Here is a 22,023-nt window from a genome sequence, read left to right on the forward strand (position 1 = left end):
TTAGGGTTAGCTTGGTTGGGGTTTGATGCACAAATGGTTAGATTAAGTTAATAGGTTAGTGTTTGGTTAATTTTAGAGAATTTATTGGTGCAATTTTGGAGCGTTAGAAGGCTACATAAGAGATGGTTCAAGGGTGTATTTGGCGTTCATTTGATTGGAAATCTTGCATGATAAATACAAAAAAAAACGGATCATGCGTTCGAAGCGCGCGAAACCATTCAAATCAGAAAAACAGGGCAGCCCAGAATTTCGGTTTTGGCCCCATTGTTTCTGTATGTTCCACACGGATTCAAGGCTTTCCTAAAACATGAAAGTTGTAGCCTCTTAAGTCCTGAGTATGCCTACAAAATTTCAGGTCAAACGGATCAGTGTAGCCCGAGTTATAGCCAAAACACTTGCACCTGTTTGTACACTGGATTGTGTTACGTTTTTGAATTTTGCTTCTGACCATGCTCTGTCCGTTTTGATAACGTGCGAACTGGGGGTTGATCCCTTCATAAGAAATGTAGATATTGGTCTTAGCTTAGCCCAAGTATAAAGTGCATCCAAATGCGAGTCTCGTAGCTCCAGTTATGACCAAAACAAGATCGGTTGTCAGAACTACCTTCGAATTTGGACAGTTCTGACAGGAACTTTGAACCCCTTTTTCCCTATGCTCCATACTGATTCAGCTTTCAGTCAAAACACAAAAGTTATAGCCTTATAAATAAGCTTTCTAACGCCACTAGAATTTCTTGATTCCGATTTCTAAGTCATGAGTTATGGTCTTTCGAACAGGGCCTGTTTGGTAACCCGAAATGAAATGGCTGGAACTGTTTTGCACATTTTTGTCCTAGTTCCATTGAGATCTGGCTTGAGGTACCTTTATGAAAGTTGTAGCGCTTCTTCTTAGCTTCACAAAGGTACCTCATGCACTTCGATCCGATAACCATAGCCTAAAATTTGATCAAAACGGTTTGGGATGGCAAATCTGGCCGTTTCCGTTTTCGTTTCCGTTTCCGCTTCCGTCTCCATTTCCGTATGCCGTTTCCGCACTTACATGTGCTAATTTTGCCGTTTTACTTGAGTTAAGCATGTTAGTGGCCGTTTATGATATATTGTGTTGCAATCTTCTATTTCAGACGGTGACGGGTTAGACGGTGCCGGTGGGGCCTACTAGCTGTATACGTGACGTGATCCTTGGATTTTTGCAATACGTACTTTTGGAGTAAGTATTCAGGCCGTTTATGTGTATAAACTGCTTATGTGTTTTGATGTGAAAAAAAGGGGGACTTAGGCGAGAGTGTACTTTATCACACTCGACCTAAACCCTAGTTTGTACTTATGTTTCCTCAGGAGGTGTGTATACATGAATTATTTTGGTGCTGAACCCCTGGAGCTTGGAGCTCGGGGTGACTTTCGTGAATTTGTGAAATACGATGAAGTTGTGGGCCCGATCTCAAGACCTAGATGGACTATTCGAGCCGGCTGGGGTTTGGTCGAAACTAGTCCAACCTAGTCTTGAGGTCACCAAGTTCGTAGGTTCCAGTTGTGAACCAAGTTTGTGACCCGAGCTTGTGACTCAAGCTCAAGTTTGTGATTTCGTTAGCTCGAGCAAGTTTGTGAGGTGACTGGCCAGTGTGGGTGATAAGGTGTTAGGAGGGAGTACAAGTGGAGTTCTACGGACCTTATTTGTGGTCGACGGAGTGTCGGCAGAAGGTCACGCATGGCAAATAACTTGGCTTTGGAGCCAACCCGTATCCTACCATTGTGATGTTACATTTCTGTATTGATGTGAAATCTTTGGATTTATATGTTTATTGGAATGTGAAATTTACAGTTTTACCCCTGTTTACTTACTAAGCATATAGCTTACCCCGTTTCCTTTGTTTTCCTTAGCAGGGGACGACGCGGGGAACTCCTTGGCACATTCACTAGTATAGTTAGGTTTGCTTGTAAAAGTTGGACAATTAAGATAGTTGTTTTTATTTTGGTGGTTTGTATAGGGACCCTCCTTAGGGTTTACTTTCTGCTGGTTATTATCATAATGTAATGTAGTGGCCTGAGTAGCTACTTTTGAGGAATGTACATGGAACTCTTTTGGGATTGAATATAGTGGGAATGGTACTCTTTTGGTTTATATAGTTTTATTAGCTTTGTGTTTTGAGTCCTGGCGCGAGTTAGGCAGGCGTCCCGCCGATACCCTTGGGTTCGCCCTTAGGAGAAGTGGGGGCATCACAGACATACTTTGAGTGTATGAAGTTAGCCCAACAGGACTTCTTCTCTCGCAACCGCCACCATAGCTTACAAGAGAAAGCCCGAGACACATCGTCGAAGGAGCGAAACCCGAGCCCTCCCTCCCGCAAGGGAAAGCACAACTTCTCCCAAGAACTCCAATGAAGACGCTTCGCATTACTGCTCTAATCCCAAAGAAAGGAGTTACAAATTCTGCCTAGCGCTACTATCACGCCCTTCGGAGAGGACAACACCTGCAAGAGATACATCAGAATTAAGCCGACCACGTGACGTATCAGCACTATCTTATCCTCATACTTAGCAATTTTGAACTCCAATGGACAAGGCGTTGTTGCAGCTTAAGGAGAAGACCGTCAAATACCACGCACCCCAGCCTTCCCCACACCAGCGGAGCACCCAGATAGGTAACCGGCAGGTGCCCTTTCTTGAACTGAAGGACCGAGGAAACCAGCGCCACCTGGTCAGCCATCGCCCTAGAAGGACAGATGAATGAGCTCTTGCCCTCGTTGACATTTTTCCAGACATAGTTTGGTAAGAAGCAAGAAAATCGTGGATGGCGGTGCCAGCCTCCAATGAGCACCGTGTGAAAATGATCATATCATCTGCCAAAGTTGGGAATGGGATTCTGGATCCTGCCGAAACGTAGAAGAACTCAGCATGCTCCAAAAAGAGTTGGTGAAGGCCTTGCCCTAGGAATTCTGCAACCAGTAGGAAAAGGGCCAGGGACAGCGGGTCTCCTTGCCGCACCCATCGTTAACCAACTAAAAGAGCTATTGGACCTACGGCCCACATGGCCTAGACCTCTTTATTACATCCTACTAAACTAATAATGGGCCATAGACCCCCTTAGCCGAATCTTGAACTTCTAATATTCAGTGATGGCCGAGACTAGGACCGAGCCTAGCTTCGTTGAGGCCCTCGATGGCCTTTGGCTCTCCACTTGACTCTCGGGCCGCACGAACCAATGTTTGTAGTGTCTCATTCAATCTTTTCGCGCGAGCTCGTGTCATAGGCCCCAATGGTACCTTCACTTGCTCCACTTGAATAGCTCTCTCGACCTCCTCATCAATTTTCCTCTTCCACCACCATCCTGTTCTTTTTCTCCCTCTTTTTTTTCCTCAGTGGCGGAGCTAGGACTTTTCTTGAAGGGGTGCAATAATTTTGAATTGAACTTACAATAACTGATTTGTAAACTTTTGGTGCAACTTAGTTTTTATTAAAGTTTATTATGTATGAATCAATTTATTCAATATTACAACAATAAAATAAAAAAATCATGTATATAGGTTGCTATTTACGATGTATAGTTATTTTCTAGTTATCTAATGGTATCATATCACAGTTAATATTACGAACAAAATTGATGTACATTCTAATATAGAATAGGTAGATAATCTTCACAATTAAGCAATTAATGAATATATAGTTTGCATTTAATTCATATGGTTAGGCATATAAGTGAAGTTCAATTTTAAATAAACAAGATCTATTAGAAAAAAATAAATAGCATGGTAATTTATTTGAAGCTTCCATTTTATGAATCGTGAGGGCAACTATAAAAAATTTTAACAGTTTTGAGGGACAATTATGGGGTTCGATGGAATATTTAAAAAATTTAGGGAGGCAAATAGCATTAAAAAGCTAAAAGTTGGCATAGGCTATTTTATTGTTTTAAAAAATTGAAGAGGTGCAAAAATGAGTGTATTTTTGCCCTTGTCTTCCCTCCTATTCTTTCCTTCCCTTCTTCTCTCCTTTCCTTCTTTTCTCTCTACCCCTCCACCTTTTTCCCCAGTGAGTAGATATGGTTGCTGCAGAAGGGGGTGGAGGGGTGAGGAGAAAAGAGCCAAGGGCAAAAGGGAGGGGAGGAAGGAATAAGAAGGGGAGGGAAGGAAGAGAAAGGAAGAAGAAGGAAAAAGGAAAGAAGAAGAAAGAGAGAGTGGAACAAGGAGATAAGTAGTGGGAGTTGTGGCTGGCAAGTATAGTAATGGTGGCAGAAGGTGGTGGAAGAGGAGGGAGAGGGTGGCTGCAATAGTGCAAAGGAAAAGCAAAGTGAGAGGGTGGTAAGGGATGGTGTTGGAAAGAAGAGGAAGTGAAGGAGAAGGGGAAAGAGAAAAGGGAGAGATGGTGGAGGCAGAAATAAGGAGATAAAGGAGGAGGAAGGATACTGGGTGGGTAAAAGAGGACGGATAAATTAGTCGGTTGCTTTATATCTGGCTGAATATAATAAGTCAATTGTAATTTGCCTTTCAAAAATTGATAACATGATAGGTCCACTAATCAAAATTTGACCGAAAAAGTAAAAGAGGAAACAAATAGAACGTTTTTTGGATGTTAAAAGCTAAAATTTATCATTTTATTTCTAAGGAACTAAAATTCAATAAATGCAATATATGAGGTGCAATATATGAGGGATAGTCTAACACCATGTGAATGTACGTCCGTGACATTGATTTAAATGCCAAACATCTTATTTATTTATCCAATTAAATCATGTGAAACCATTATTGCATTGTAGCTTCCAACATTGTGCATTGAAAGTTCCACAAACTCAAGGAAATTTTGACATCAAGAATATATTTAGCAAAGATCGTTCTTCTTGAAGACTTAGGTTGATCAATTCTTGGTTTTGATGATATGAAATAAAATGATGATTTACACTAATGTTTTTATATCAGAAATGTTTAGGGACAGGTATCTTGCAATTTGAAAAAAGGATGATAACATATCAAGAAGGATTAAAAAAGAAATCTGCCTTTCGAATGCAAGGATTGGACACTCAGTGGAGTATCGGACGTCTGACTAACAGCGAGTATGTGAGAACTCGAAAATTTTCACATTTTCTAGGCATTATTTTTATTTTTGCCCACATTTTTATACTTTCCTTTAAAATATTAAAGTTTCTATGCATTTTTATAAGTAAGTACAATTTTAAATCATTTTTCTAGTATAAGTTAGTGTACGTTAAATTTGAAGTGCATTATAGACGTGGGACCCGCTAGTGTGATAAAATTTTGGTGACTAAGTGATTTTTGTGCTAAGGGATATTATTTTACAAGGTGCTAGGAGATGATTAGAGGTTAGTTAGATAGATTAACCATTGGGAGAAAGAAAATAAGCTTTAAACATTTAAAGGGCCAAGTGTCACCACCCCATTGGAGGTTGGACTTTGACTAGGATTATTTCACTTTCCTAAAACCAAATTTTGACCCAATTTCCTTCCCATTTTCTTTGTCTTGGCCAGCTGCTCTAAGGAGAAAAACAAGGAAAGGTTCTTCAATTTCTAGCTTCCAACCTTGCTTGAATCTTGAGTTCTAGCCAACCAAATTGGAAACTACTCCATACAAATGCTCACTAAGGAGGTTTAAAAGTTTTGGTGGAGTTATTTTGGAGGAGGAAGGTCTAAACTACCATTTTTCCTTGTGGTCATAAGGCATATTGTCAAGAAAATCCTTCTTTACTTCTAATAATTGCATATTAGTGGTTTAGAAATGAGAAATATGTAGTTTTATGAGGAATATTGTGATTTGAAGTAATGATTGAGGAATTTTCAGTTTTCTTAGAGAATTTTCTACCATCATGTGATGATTAATGGTTGGCCTTGATTTACTAGTTTCGATATGTGAAAAATCTAGTGATTTAGTGTTAGTTTCATTTGCCTAAAGAAATTTTCCAGCTTATGTGCACAATTCCAGCTTTAAGTTTTTGTACTGCCCTGTTCTGAATAGTTTCATTCGGCCATGATGGAGCCCAAATTGGGCTTAGCGTAAAACATGAAAGTTGTATAAAATGATGTTTTATAGCTAGCTGTAAAATTTCATCTCAATCTGAGTACTGTATCATGTGAAATGATAAAAATACCCTTGACTGCCGTAGGTAGAGTTTTGCAGACAGTTTTGACATTTCATCATTCTGGCTTCGTTTTTCACCTTGATCCGTATTAAATCAGCAGTTTGCCACAACATAAAAGTTGTAGTTTTATCTTTCCAACACATCCAAAAATGCCTCAATCGGACTTGTGTAGCCTGAGTTATTGTCATTTGAACCCAGTATTGTTATCCAGCCTGACAGTGAAATTCTGGTTCTGTAATCTGTAAATTCGACCTAGATAAACTGTGAACCGGGATGAGTTGTCTTCATGAAAGTTGTAGCGCTTTATCTTAGCTTCAAAATGGTATAAATTGTACCCCAATCTTATAAGCGTAGCTTCGGTTGTGACCGATATGCTAAGAGACGTCAAACCTGTCATTTTGTTCTTTACCTTAAACCTTATTTCCAGTCACTTTTCTAGCTTGGTTTTGTAATGGAATGACTTTTAACCTATTGAACGGCTATTGTAATGAGATTATTTGAGTGTGATTTTGGGGGCTGATTGAGGAAAATAATGAAGCCATAAATAGATGGAAAATAGGTAAATACAAAGGGCGTGCTGCCCAAATTTGCACTCGAGGGCTAGGTAAATGCACTCGCGACTTGAGTAAGGGTTGAGGATGAAACTAACTTGAATCATCTAAGGTATTCAAATCTTCTTTATTAGAGGTATATAAGTTAGAATCGGGCTGAAACTTGTACCTTGGAAAAATGAAATTTACGACTAATAGAAATACGTTTTCATCGTTTCTTCGACTCAAATGGAGATTTTAAAGTTTTACGAGCGATCATAAGTTTTACAAATATTTTACTCATATCCTTTGGTTTAAATGTACTCTTTTCATTTCCAAAATTATATTTATATATTGTCCTAGTAATTATTCGGATTTTTTCGATTCACCTAATCTTTGATGCTAGAACCGCAATGTGTTTTCTTGGTTACTCTTAGGGTTCCTTGGTGATTAAGAGTGTTATCCGAAAGGATACTTTGGACGATATTTTGTTTAAATAGGTGAGTGTTCTTTATATGTTATGTTTCCAATGACTATGTGGATTGTTGTGACTATGTGACTATTTGTGAATGTTGGATTAAATGTTAAATATTTTCAATGATTTCTAAAAATGAATTTTGCTAGGCGAGCGTGTACTTTATCGCACTCGACCTAAATGAATGTGAAATTTACAATGATTAAATGATTAAATATTTAAATATTACTTGTACATGAATGTAAGTCTTTTGGCTGAACTGAACCCTTGCCCTTCGTTGCCGGTCGACTCGAGCCAGAAGCGGATTCGGTCGGACGATTGGTGACCCTGGGTTAATGTTTGGTATGGTCGAGTATGACCACGAAATCTGGTGGAGACTGGCCAGTGTCCAGTAGGGGGAAAATGAAATGAATGAATGAATGGCAAGAACAATGGAGGGGTTTTCACTTGCAAATGAAATTATTTTTAATGCTGGAGGAATAAGGAAATGGTTGGTGGAATGAATGAACGAAGGTCTCCATGTGAACATGTATCCTTTTAATGAATGTATTATCATTACTTTATATTGTAAATGTTTTCTGGATTACTTGTTATCACATGATTAATGTCCTTGTTTAATTATTGGGCTATGTGTATGAAACCTCACTGGCCTTTTAGCTCATTCCGCTAGCTTTGTTTTCCTTACAGGGGATGCGAGCAAGGGCGTGAGTCCTGTGCAAACTAGCTTGGTCTAGTTTTTTGAAATTTTTTTTTTATTGTTCTCGCGCTAGTGCTTGGATAAGGTTGGATGTAGTAAGAACTTAAAACTTTTGTTCTAATTGGGATTGTATTTCTATTTGAGATGGATATGAATGTAAGTATATGTTTCAAGTTTGGGAATTATTTTTCGCTTAGTCTCGAGAATATATCTTATTTCACTTGATGAGAGCGATCGAGTCCTGGCGAGAGTTGGGCAGGCGGTCCGCCAAACCCTTTGATTCACCTTTGGGGAAGGTGGGGCAGTCACAGGTGGTATCAGAGCCACTTCGCGTGGTTTTTGCGCGTAGTGAGCTTGGGCCAAGTGGTGTTATGGTCCTGATTTCGTGAATAAGTATGAAGGATTAAGCGTTCTTTTGAGCTTAAGTTATGAATCATGAATTATTATAGGCCTTAAATCTCTCTCATGGTACTTGAAGAGAATAGATATATACGTCAGGTAGGAATCTCGATTGTAGATAATTTACTCTTGGGATTGGTCGGCTCGAGTGGTGAATTATCTTGGATTCTTGTACTCGAGTACGTGGGAGTTGAGGGCAATACTCAGGACTTGCAATCTTCATTTCGGGGAGTAGGAATGGGCTAACGTTTGGTGAGAGTAAGTGCAAGGGGTCAATGGACGTCTAATTCGGATAGTAAGAGAAGTGAGAGTTCGGACGGGAAAAAATTTTAATCGAGTGTGGAACGGCATGTCGCGATTTCTTCTTGTTTTACCCCTGTATTGTTACTGTATGTATTTGGCTTGTGGCATTTCAATACTTACATGTATAGTATTTGCTGTACATGATTTTGTCAACTTGATATGTCTCTTTGTGAATTTGGTGTGTTATATCTTGCCGTTTTAGTCAATTTTCTATGTTTACATACTAAATCACCTTTTGAAAAAAAAAAGAGAGAAAAAAAAAGGTATGGAGGGGAGACGTAGTCGCGGATGTGGAGCTAGTCGGGGCCGTGGGGTTAGGCAAGCTCAAGAACCAAGAAATGAAAGAGAAACAGCAGCTAAGCAAGATTGTGGGCCGAGGGTTGAGGCAGGAGACCAAGTAGCGACGGCGATACAACAAATGACAAATATTTTAACGCGATTAGTAGATCAACAAGGCCAAATACCGGTGAATCAACCCCAGAATCCCGAGATAGGAGAGAATAGGGCTCTGGAGCGGTTTCAAAAGTTTATACCTCCTAAATTCCTGGGAAGATCTAATCCAGATGTAGCTGAACAGTGGTTTGAGGCAATGATTAACATCTTCGCAGCCTTGAACTACACGGAGCAAAGACAGGTGAACTTTGTTGTATTCCAATTCGAAGGACCGGCCCGAACATGGCGGAATGTTATTAGGGCAAAGTGGGAGAGAGAACAGACTGCATGGACATGGGTGAACTTTATAAGGAAATTTAACGAGAAGTACCTCCTATCTTTGGTCCAAGAAAGGAGAGAGGATGAGATTATTGGGTTGCGTCAGGGAACCCAGAGTATGGCCGAATATGAGACTAAATTCACTAAACTGTCTAAGTTTGCGTCCGAACTGGTGGTTACGAAGCGAAGAAGAGTGAGACGGTTTGTACAAGGATTAAATTTGGAATTCCAGTAAGCTTTAGCAGCGGTTCAAATTAATACTTTTATTGAGGCTTTGGAGAAAGCTCAAAGAATTGACGACGCGAAAGCAGCACAGTAAAAGCTTTTCAAACGCGGAAAAGAGGTACATCTAGTAGCACACTGACGAATTTAGAGAAAAGATAACGCCTTCCAAAGTGCAAAAAGTGAACCACTTACCTCATCCACCATGGACATTTGGAGTATTAGATGAAGGGTCTACAGAAGAAAGTCAAATAGGACAAGAGGAAATTTCTCGAGAAGGTCAAACAGTAGTTCCTCGCTTGGCTTGTGGATACTGTGGGAAAGCAAATCACACTGAGAATGATTGCTGGAGGAAAGGGCAAAAGTGTTTGATTTGTAGGAGTAGCAATCATCAACTTAGCAATTGCCCAAAGAAACAGCCACGAGAGAATAGTACTCAACAAGTGGGTGGAATCAAATCGAAACAAACAAATGAAAGAGAGAGCCAAACAAAAGTACCAGCACAGGTATATGCCATAGACCAGCAACAAGCTCCGAGGTCATCTGAGGCAACGAAAGGAAAAAATTTCGAGAACGAAATTTCTTAAGGGGGAGAGAGTGTGAGAACCCGAAAATTTTCACATTTTTTAGGTATTATTTTATTTTTGCCTATATTCTTATATTTGCCTTTAAAATATTAAAGTTTCTATACATTTTTAAAAGTAAGCACAATTTTAAATCATTTTCCTAGTATAAGTTAGTGTACGTTAAATCATTATAGACGTGGGACCCGCTAGTGCGATAAAATTTTGGTGACTAAGTGATTTTTGTGCTAAGTGATATTATTTTACAAGGTGCTAGCAGATGATTAGAGGTTAGTTAGATAGATTAACCATTGGGAGAAAGAAGATAAGCTTTAAACATTTAAATGGCCAAGTGTCACCAACCCATTGGAGGTTGGATTTTGACTAGGATTATTTCACGTTACTAAAACCAAATTTTGACCGAATTTCCTTCCCATTTTCTTTGTCTTGGCCGGCTGCTCTAAGGAGAAAAACAAGGAAAGGTTCTTCAATTTCTAGCTTCCAACCTTGCTTGAATCTTGAGTTCTAGCCAACCAAATTGAAAACTACTCCATACAAATGCTCACTAAGGAGATTTAAAGGTTTTGGTGGAGTTATTTTGGAGGAGGAAGGTCTAAACTACCATTTTTCCTTGTGGTCATAAGGCATATTGTCAAGAAAATCCTTCTTTACTTCTAATAATTGCATATTAGTGGTTTAGAAATGAGAAATATGTAGTTTTATGAGGAATATTGTGATTTGAAGTAATGATTGAGGAATCTTCAGTTTTCTTAGAGAATTTTCTGCCCTCATGTGATGATTAATGGTTGGCCTTGATTTACTAGCTTTGATATGTGAAAAATCTAGTGATTTAGTATTAGTTTCATTTGCCTAAAGAAATTTTCCAACTTATGTGCATAATTCCAGATTTAAATTTTTGTACTACCCCGTTCTGACCAGTTTCATTCGGCTATGATGAAGCCCGAATTAGGCTTAGATTAAAACATAGAAGTTGTAGGAAATAATGTTTTATATTTTCCTGTAAAATTTCAGCTCAATCCGATCACTGTAACATGTGAAATGACAAAAATACCCTTGACTGCCGTAGGTAGAGTTTTGCGGACAGTTTTGACATTTCATCATTTTGGATTCATTTTTCACCTTTATCCGTATTAAATCAGCAGTTGGCCAAAACACAAAAGTTGTATTCTTATGTTTTATCTTTCCAAAGCATCGAAAAACGCCTCAATCGAACTTGTGTAGCCTGAGTTATTGTCATTTAAACCCAGTACTGTTATCCAGCCTGACAGTGAAATTCTGGTTCTGTAATCTGTAAATTCAACCTGAATAAACTGTGAACCGGGATGAGTTGTCCTCATGAAAGTTGTAACACTTTGTCTTAACTTCGAAATGGTATAAATTGTACCCCAATTCTATGAGCGTAGATTCGGTTGTGACAGATACGCTAATAGACGTCAAACCTGTCATTTTGTTCTTTACATTAAACCTTATTTTCGGTCACTTTTCGAGCTTGGTTTTGTAATGGAATGACTTTTAGCCTATGAACGGCCATTGTAATGAGATTATTTGTATGTGATTTTGGGGGCTGATTGAGGAAAATAATAAAGCCATAAATGGCTGAAAAATAGGTAAATACAATGGGCGTGCTGCCCAAATTTGCACTCGAGGGCTAGGTAGATGTACTCGCGACTTGAGTAAGGGTTGAGAATGAAACTAACTTGAATCATTTAAGGTATTCAAGTCTTCTTTATTAGAGGTATATAAGTTAGAATCTGGCCGAAACTTGTACCCTTGGAAAAATGAAATTTACGACTAATAGAAATACGTTTTTTTCTACTCAAATGGAGATTTCAAAGTTTTATGAGCGAGTATAAGTTTTACAAATATTTTACTCATGTCCTTTGGTTTAAATATACTCTTTTCATTTCCAAAATTATATTTATACATTGTCCTAGTAATTATTCAAATTTTCTTCGATTCACCTAAATATTTGATGGTAGAACCGTAATGCGTTTTCTTGGTTACTCTTAGGGTTCCTTGGTGATTGAGGGTGTTATCCAGAAGATGCTTTGGACATTATTTTGCTTAAATAGGTGAGTGTTCTTTGTACGTTATGTTTCCAATGACTATGTGGGTTGTTGTGACTATGTGACTATTTGTGAATGATGGATTAAATGTTAAATGTTTTCAATGATTTCTAAAAATGAATTTTGCTAGGCGAATGTGTACTTTATCGCACTCGACCTAAATGAATGTGAAATTTACAATGATTAAATGATTAAATGTTTAAATACTACTTGTACATGAATGTAAGACTTTTGGCTGAACTGAGCCCTTGCCCTTTGTTGCCGGTCGACTCGAGCCAGAAACGGACTCGGTCGGGCGATTGGTGACCCTGGGTTAATGTTTGGTATACTCGAGTATGACCACGAAGTCTGGTGGAGACTGGCCAGTGTCCAGTAGGGGGAAAATGAAATGAATGAATGAATGGCAAGAACAATGGAGGGGTTTTCACTTACAAATGAAATTATTTTCAATGCTGGAGGAATAAGGAAATGGTTGGTGGAATGAATGAACGAAGGGCTCCATGTGAGCATGTATCCTTTTAATGAATGTATTATCATTACTTCATATTGTAAATGTTTTGTAGATTACTTGTTATTACATGATTAATTTCCTTATTTAATTATTGGGCTATGTGTATGGAACCTCACTGGGCTTTTAGCTCATTCCGTTAGCTTTGTTTTCCTTACAGGGGATGCAAGCGAGGGCGTGAGTCCTGTGCAGACTAGCTTGGTCTAGTTTTTTGAAAAATTTTTTTATTGTTCTCGCGCTAGTGCTTGGATAAGGTTGGATGTAGTAAGAACTTAAAGCTTTTGTTCTAATTGGGATTATATTTCTGTTTGAAATGGATTTGAATGTAAGTATATGTTTCAAGTTTGGGAATTGTTTTTCGCTCAGTCTCGAGGTTATATCTTATTTCACTTGATAAGAGCGATCGAGTCCTGGCGAGAGTTGGGCAGGCGGTCCGCCAAACCCTTTGGTTCACCTTAGGGTAAGGTGGGACTATCACAGGTGGTATCAGAGCCACTTCGCGTGGTCTCTGCGCGGAGTGAGTTTGGGCCAAGTGGTGTTATGGTCCTGATTTCGTGAATAAGTATGAAGGATTAAGTGTTCTTTTGAGCATATGTTATCAATCATGAATTGTTATAGGCCTTAAATATCTCTCATGGTACTTGAAGAGAATAGATATGTACGTTAGGTAGGAATCTCGATTATAGATAATTTACTCTTGGGACTGGCCAGCTCGAGTGGTGAATTATCTCGGATTCTTGTACCCGAGTACGTGGGAGTTGAGGGCAATACTAAGGACTTGCGATCTCATTTCGGGGAGCAGGAATGGACTAACGTTTGGTGAGAGTAAGTGCATGGGGTCAATGGACATCTAGTTCGGATAGTAAGAGAAGTGAGAGATCGGACGGGGGAAAATTTTAATCGAGTATGGAACGGCATGTCGCGATTTCTTCTTGTTTTGCCCCTGTATTGTTACTGTATGTATTTGGCTTGTGGCATTTCAATACTTACATGTATAGTATTTGCTCTACTTGATATGTCTCTTTGTGAATTTGGTGTGTTATATCTTGCCATTTTAGTCAATTTCCTATGTTTACATACTAAATCACCTTTTGAAAAAAAAAAGAGAGAGAAAAAGGGTATGGAGGGGAAACGTAGTCGCGGACGTGGAGCTAGTCGGGGCTGTGGGGTTAGGCAAGCTCAAGAACCAAGAAATGAAAGAGAAACAGCAGCTAAGCACGATCGTGGCCCGAGGGTTGAGGCAGGAGACCAAATAGCGACGGTGATACAACAAATGGCAAATATCTTAGCGCGATTGGTAGATCAACAAGGCCAAATGCCAGTGAATCAAGCCCAGAATCCTGAGATAGGAGAGGATAGGGCTGTCGAGCGGTTTCAAAAGTTTGTACCTCCTAAATTCCTTGGAGGGTCTAATCCAGATGTAACTGAACAGTGGTTAGAGGCAATGATTAACATCTTCACAGCCTTGAACTACACGGAGCAAAGACAGGTGAACTTTGCTGTATTCCAATTCGAAAGACCGGCCCGAGCATGGTGGAATGTTATTAGGGCAAAGTGGGAGAGAGAACAGACTGCATGGACATGAGTGAATTTTATAAGGGAATTTAACGAGAAGTACCTCCCACCTTTGGTCCAAGAAATGAGAGAGGATGAGTTTATTGGGTTGTGTCAAGGAACCCAGAGTGTGGCCGAATATGAGACTAAATTCACTAAACTGTCTAAGTTTGCGTCCGAATTGGTGGTTACGGAGTGAAGAAGAGTGAGATGGTTTATACATGGATTAACTTTGGAAATTCAGGAAGCTTTAGTGGCTGTTCAAGTTAATACTTTTATTGAGGCTTTGGAGAAAGCTCAAAGAATTGTGGACGCGAAAGCACAAGTAAAAGCTTTTCAAACGCGGAAAAGAGGCACATCTAGTAGCACACCTGAGGAATCTAGAGAAAAGATAACGCCCTCCAAAGTGCAAAAGGTGAACCACTTACCTCATTCACCATGGACATTAGGAGTATTAGATGAAGGGTCTACAAAAGGAAGTCAAATAGGACAAGAGGAAATTTCTCGAGAAGGTCAAACAATAGTTCCTCGCTTGGCTTGTGGATACTGTCAGAAAACAAATCACACTGAGAGTGATTGCTGGAGGAAAGGGCGAAAGTGTTTGATTTGTGGGAGTAGCAATCATCAACTTAGCAATTGCCCGAAGAAACAACCACGAGAGAATAGTACTCATCAAGTGGGTGGAACCAAACCGAAACAAACTAATGAAAGAGGGAACCGAACAAAAGTACCAGCACAGGTATATGCCATAGACCAGCAACAAGTTCCGAGGTCATCTGAGGCAACAGAAGGTAAAAATTTCGAGGACAAAATTTCTTAAGGGGGAGAGAGTGCGAGAACTCAAAAATTTTCACATTTTCTAGGCATTATTTTATTTTTTTCCTACATTTTTATACTTGCCTTTAAAATATTAAAGTTTCTATGCATTTTTATAAGTAAGCACAATTTTAAATCATTTTCCTAATATAAGTTAGTGTACGTTAAATCATTATAGACGTGGGACCCGCTAGTGCGATAAAATTTTGGTGACTAAGTGATTTTTGTACTAAGTGATATTATTTTACAAGGTGCTAGGAGATGATTAGAGGTTAATTAGATAGATTAACCATTGGGAGAAAGAAGATAAACATTAAACATTTAAAGAGCCAAGTGTCACCACCCCATTGGAGATTGGATTTTGACTAGGATTATTTCACTTTCCTAAAACCAAATTTTGACCCAATTTCCTTTCCATTTTCTTTGCCTTGGCCGGCTGCTCTAAGGAGAAAAACAAGGAAAGGTTCTTCAATTTCTAGCTTCCAACCTTGCTTGAATCTTGAGTTCTAGCCAACCAAATTGAGAACTACTCCATACAAATGCTCACTAAGGAGGTTTAAAGGTTTTGGTGGAGTTATTTTGGAGGAGAAAGGTCTAAGCTACCATTTTCCCTTGTGGTCATAAGGTATATTGTCAGGAAAATCCTTCTTTACTTCTAATAATTGCATATTAGTGGTTTAGAAATGAGAAATATGTAGTTTTATGAGGAATATTGTGATTTGATGTAATGATTGAGGAATTTTCAGTTTTCTTAGAGAATTTTCTGCCATCATGTGATGATTAATGGTTGGCCTTGATTTACTAGCTTTGATATGTGAAAAATCTAGTGATTTAGTATTAGTTTCATTTGCCTAAAGAAATTTTCCAACTTATGTGCATAATTCCATATTTAAATTTTTGTACTACCCCGTTCTGACCAGTTTCATTCGGCTATGATGAAGCCCGAATTAGGCTTAGATTAAAACATAGAAGTTGTAGGAAATAATGTTTTATATTTTCCTGTAAAATTTCAGCTCAATCCGATCACTGTAACATGTGAAATGAAAAAAATACCCTTGACTGCCGTAGGTAGAGTTTTGCGGACAGTTTTGACATTTCATCATTTTGGATTCATTTTTCACCTTTATCCGTATTAAATCAGCAGTTGGCCAAAACACAAAAGTTGTATTCTTATGTTTTATCTTTCCAAAGCATCGAAAACGCCTCAATCGAACTTGTGTAGCCTGAGTTATTGTCATTTAAACCCAGTACTGTTATCCAGCCTGACAGTGAAATTCTGGTTCTGTAATCTGTAAATTCAACCTGAATAAACTGTGAACCGGGATGAGTTGTCCTCATGAAAGTTGTAACACTTTGTCTTAACTTCGAAATGGTATAAATTGTACCCCAATTCTATGAGCGTAGATTCGGTTGTGACAGATACGCTAATAGACGTCAAACCTGTCATTTTGTTCTTTACATTAAACCTTATTTTCGGTCACTTTTCGAGCTTGGTTTTGTAATGGAATGACTTTTAGCCTATTGAATGGCTATTGTAATGAGATTATTTGTGTGTGATTTTGGGGGCTGATTGAGGAAAATAATGAAGCCATAAATGGCTGAAAAATAGGTAAATACAAAGGGCGTGCTGCCCAAATTTGCACTCGAGAGCTAGGTAGATGTACTCGCGACTTGAGTAAGGGTTGAGGATGGAACTAACTTGAATCATCTAAGGTATTCAAGTCTTCTTTATTAGAGATATAAAAGTTAGAATCTGGCCGAAACTTGTACCCTTGAAAAAATGAAATTTACGACTAATAGAAATACGTTTTCTTCGTTTCTTTGACTCAAATGGAGATTTCAAAACTTTACGAGCGAGCATAAGTTTTACAAATATTTTACTCATGTCTTTTGGTTTAAATGTACTCTTTTCACTTCCAAAATTATATTTATACATTGTGCTAGTAATTATTCGGATTTTCTTCGATTCACCTAAATATTTGATGGTAGAACTGTAATGTGTTTTCTTGGTTACTCTTAGGGTCCCTTGGTGATTGAGGGTGTTATCCGGAAGATATTTTGGACATTATTTTGCTTAAATAAGTGAGTGTTCTTTATATGTTATGTTTCCAATGACTATGTGGATTGTTGTGACAATGTGACTATTTATGAATGTTGGATTAAATGTTAAATGTTTTCAATGATTTCTAAAAATGAATTTTGCTGGGCGAGTGTGTACTTTATCGCACTCGACCTAAATGAATGTGAAATTTACAATGATTAAATGATTAAATGTTTAAATACTACTTGTACATGAATGTAAGCCTTTTGGCTGAACTGGACCTTTACCCTTCGTTGCCGGTCGACTCAAGTCAGAAACGGACTCGGTCGGGCGATTGGTGACCTTGGATTAGTATTTGGTATACTCGAGTATGACTACGAAATCTGATGGAGACTGGCCAGTGTCCAGTAGGGGGAAAATGAAATGAATGAATGAATGGCAAGAACAATGGAGAGATTTTCACTTATAAATGAAATTATTTTTAATACTGGAGGAATAAGGAAATGGTTGGTGGAATGAATGAACAAAGGGTTCCATGAGAGCATGTATCCTTTTAATGAATGTATTATCATTACTTTATCTTGTAAATGTTTTCTGGATTACTTGTTATTACATGATTAATGTCCTTGTTTAATTATTGGGCTATGTGTATGGAACCTCACTGGCCTTTTAGCTCATTCCGTTAGCTTTGTTTTCCTTACAGAGGATGCGAGCGAGGGCGTGAGTCCTGTGCAGACTAGCTTTGTCTAGTTTTTTGAAATTTTATTTTTTTTATTGTTCTCGCGCTAGTGCTTGGATAAGGTTGGATGTAGTAAGAACTTAAAGCTTTTGTTCTAATTGGGATTATATTTCTGTTTGAGATGGATTTGAATGTAAGTATATGTTTCAAGTTTGGGAATTGTTTTTTGCTTACTCTCGAGGTTATTTCTTTTTTCACTTGATGAGAGCGATCGAGTCCTGACGAGAGTTGGGCAGGCGGTCCGCCAAACCCTTTGGTTCGCTTTAGGGGAAGGTGGGACTGTCACGGGTGGTATCAGAGCCACTTCGCATGGTCTCTGCGCAGAGTGAGTTTGGGTCAAGTGGTGTTATGGTCCTGATTTCATGAATAGGTATGAAGGATTAAGTGCTCTTTTCAGCATAAGCTATGAATCATGAATTGTTATAGGCCTTAAATCTCTCTCATGGTACTTGAAGAGAATAGATATGTACGTCAGGTAGGAATCTCGATTGTAGATAATGTATTCTTGGGACTGGCCAACTTGAGTGGTGAATTATCTCGGATTCTTGTACCTGAGTACGTGGGAGTTGAAGGCAATACTAAGGACTTGCGATCTTGATTTCGGGTAGCAATTGAAGAGGCTATTGGATTGGAATTAATTTCAAGTTTGGAAGAAATTGAAAGTTTTGGTTTGGATTTCTATCTCTTTCTTTTCATTTTTTGTTACTTAATTGTGCAATCTTTATTGCTCTACACTTACTTTATATTTGTGAATTTGTGCAATTAGTTGTAGTGCTGTTATTAGGTCAAAATTTATTTTATTTGTTTGGTTTGTGTGAAAAACTAATTCATCCCCCTCTTAGGGTGTTTTTGGGGCTAACAATTGGTATCAGAATTTGGTCTCTTAGAGATTGAACTCAATCGATTAGGAACAAAGATCGCAACCAATAATGCTTTATTTTTAGAAGGGCAATATATTATTAGACTACCTAAGTTTAATGGCTCATATTTTAGTAATTAAAAATAAAGTGTGGAAGTTTTCTTACAATTTATAGATATCAAACTTTGGTTTATTGTTAATCTAGATTCTTATGAAACTATTACTTTGGATGCAAATACGGGTAGAAATAGAGGAAAAACTAGAAATGAATTGAGTGATCAAGACAAGATTAATCTTACTTTAAATGCAAAAGTCATAAATGTTTGTACAATGCTTTCGATACTAATGAATCTACTAGAATTAAAGGTTATAAATCGGCTAAAAAAATTTGGGATAAATTGTGTAATTTACATGAAGGTAGTCAAGATATTAGAGAATAAAAAAAATCTCTTCTTGTTAAATATGAATCTTTCAAAATGAAATCTCATGAGAATATTGATAAGATGTTGTGTAGATTTAGTGACACTGTAAAAGATCTTGAATTGCTTGGTAAAGAATATATTTTGGGTGAGAAAAATAGAAAAATTTTGAATGCCTTATCCAAAAATTGAGAGAGCAAAGTTACGGCCATTGAAGAGGCTAAAGACTTAAATTCTATATCTATTGAGTCTCTTATAAATTCTCTAACCTCCTATGAATTGAAATTTGAATCTAAAGTGTAAGAGGAGAAAAATAATGGGGTCAAGAGAAGCATTGCTCTCAAAACTTATTAAGAAGAAGATGATTTGCTCTCACTTGATGGTGAAAATGTAAATGATGTAGCTCTTATGACAAAAACCATCAAGAAACTCTTCAACAATAAGAAATGATTGAAAAGAGGTGAATTATGCAACAACCAATTCTCAAATTCCACCAAAACAAGAGCAAATAGAAGACAAAACTTCTACAACTTCCAAATCACATGGAACGATTGTAATTCAGATGGTGAGATTGAAAAAAAGTACAAAAAGGGTCAAATGGCATTTATGATCATTAGAGATGATGGGGTATCTTCTAACTATTGCTCTTATGATGAAAATGATAATGATATTGAGATATTTATGGTTAAATTGCATGATGATTTAAAGATGTCTTATGCAAAAAATAAGGATTTGAAAATCAAGATAAATGCTTTGTTAAAGGAAAATCAAATCGTTTTCAAGAAAATAAAATATTGAAGAAGGAAAATGATGATTTAAAAAAACTTAAAGATGATATTATTTGCCATTAAAGTGATTTGAAAAAGAAATTAGATGAGAAAATAAAATTTTATGAAAAGATTAAATAAGAACAAATTTTGTTGAGAAAAAGAATGAATGATTTTAATGATTTTCTTAAAAAGGAGAAATAAGATGTTTTGGAAAAGAAAAAAATTAGAAACACTTTGGTTAATAAAAATTTAGTACCTATAGAACAAATGAATTATACTTTGTTAGATTCTCTCATGTGAGAAATACTTATATTTTATGTGATTATTGTTGTCAATATGGGCATATGAAAAGAGAGTGTTATGTAAAAAAAATGTGAATTTTGGAATAAAAACTATTTGGGTATTGAAGGATACAACTAACCCCAATGGATCTAAGAGTATTTGGATACGAAAAGTGAGTTCCTTTGTGTAGGTATCCATGAAAAATTTGATCCAAATGGTATTTGAAAATTGATGCAATATGTCACTTTGAATCAAAAGAACAAGAAACTTGAAAGTTTGAAAATGGATGAAAGAATGAAAGGTGGACATCAAAGACTATAGAGGTAACAAGTTCTTCAAATAGATACAATATTATGTCTGTGATGAGATATGTTTTTCAAAAGTTGAATTATGATATTTATTTCAAATCTTGAGTGTTGCAAATTTGTGATATCATTTGCCTACTTTGTACTTAAATGGAATGTTCTTAACCTGACAATGAATGAGGTAATTGCATCATATATGCATAATTATTGATAATATTATTGCATGCTCCTTGGTTCATGTTGATAAAAATTAATATAGACTCAATTTTAGAGAAAATTTCTTGCAATTTCTTCTTTTATACTATGTCCCTCTATAGTTATTTGTTTTTTAATGATGTCAAAAGGGGGAGAAGTTTGAATGATATTTCTTTGTATAATGGGTTAGGACTTAGGGGCAGTTTATTTGAATTTATCAAAGAAATTATCATTTTATTTGTCATAAAAAAAGGGGGAGATTGAAGATTTAGCTTGATCAATCTTTGGTTTTTATGATAATAAAATAAAATAATGATTTGGATGAATGTTTTTATATGAGAAATGTTTAGGGAAAGATTTCTTGCAATTTGAAAAAAGGAAGATAACATATCAAGAAGAATTAAAAGAATAAATCTGACTTTTGGACATAAGGATCGGACGCTCAGTGGAGTATCGGGCATCCAACAAACAACGAGTATTCTTCGGACGTTTCGATCGGACACTCATTCCTTCTATTGGTCATTCGGCACAAAAAAGATTGAAATTTGAACATTTTGTTTTCTATCGGACGCAGGCTATCGGATGCAGAGTAATTGGATCGGACGTCCTACAGAGTATCAGACGTCTGATATGACTGGTTCGGATGTTCGATAGATCCAACGGCCAGTTTTTTCATCGTTGGAGGAGCTTTTGGGATATAGGTTCACCATCTGTAAATGCCCCCAAGTGTGAGAAGAATAGAGGATTTTTCTTACACAAAATACAACCTTTCTAAGAGTGATTCTTGAGTAGAAAATTATTTTGATTGTTGTATAGGTGTGAAAAAGTTGGGTTTATGAGGTTTCTCAAAAGGAGATTTAAAATCTTGTGAAAGTGAGTCTTACTTGTATAATAACTCTTAGTTGGTTGGTTAGTTGGCAATCAATTGTAGCACAGTGAGAGTTAACTGAGAGTGTTGTAAAATTTTTTGATTCAACTAAAGAGTGTTTAGGGTGAGTAAAGAGTGATCCTTCTTATGTACAAGGTGGTTTGTAACACCATCAATTGAAGAGGCTATTAGATTGGAATTAATTTCAAGTTTCTTCCAAACTTGGAAGTTTTGGTTTGGATTTATATATCTTTTTTTAAATTTTTTGTTACTTAATTGTGTAATCTTTATCACTCTACAATTGTTTTATATTTGTGAATTTATACAATTAGTTATAGTGCGGTTATTGGGTGAAAATTTATTTTATTTGTTTGGTTTGTGTGGACAACCTAATTCACCCCCCCTCTTAGATTGTTTTTGGGCCTAACATTTGGTTTTCTAGAAATTAAAATCAATCGGCTAAGGAGCAAAGATGGCAACCAATAATACTTTATTTTCAAAGGGGCAATCTATTATTAGATCTTATGAATACTACAAAAGATCTTATCAATATTCTTGGTAAATAATATATTTTGGGTGAGAAAAATAGAAAACTT

The 22,023-nt window shown here is 37.1% G+C and overlaps 1 protein-coding gene across 1 annotated transcript in view; it reads left to right on the forward strand.

The window, feature by feature from the left end:
• Positions 1–8,753: 8,753 nt before the first annotated feature.
• LOC113750527 (UDP-glycosyltransferase 71E1-like) overlaps positions 8,754–22,023 on the forward strand; it is a 32,011-nt gene continuing 18,741 nt past the window's right edge. Inside the window, exon 1 of the mRNA XM_027294492.1 lies at positions 8,754–9,122. Coding sequence (XP_027150293.1) covers positions 8,754–9,122 — 369 coding nt within the window. The remainder of the gene's footprint in view (positions 9,123–22,023) is intronic.

Source organism: Coffea eugenioides, chromosome 10 (assembly GCF_003713205.1).
Source record: "Coffea eugenioides isolate CCC68of chromosome 10, Ceug_1.0, whole genome shotgun sequence".
Lineage (NCBI taxonomy): Eukaryota > Viridiplantae > Streptophyta > Magnoliopsida > Gentianales > Rubiaceae > Coffea > Coffea eugenioides.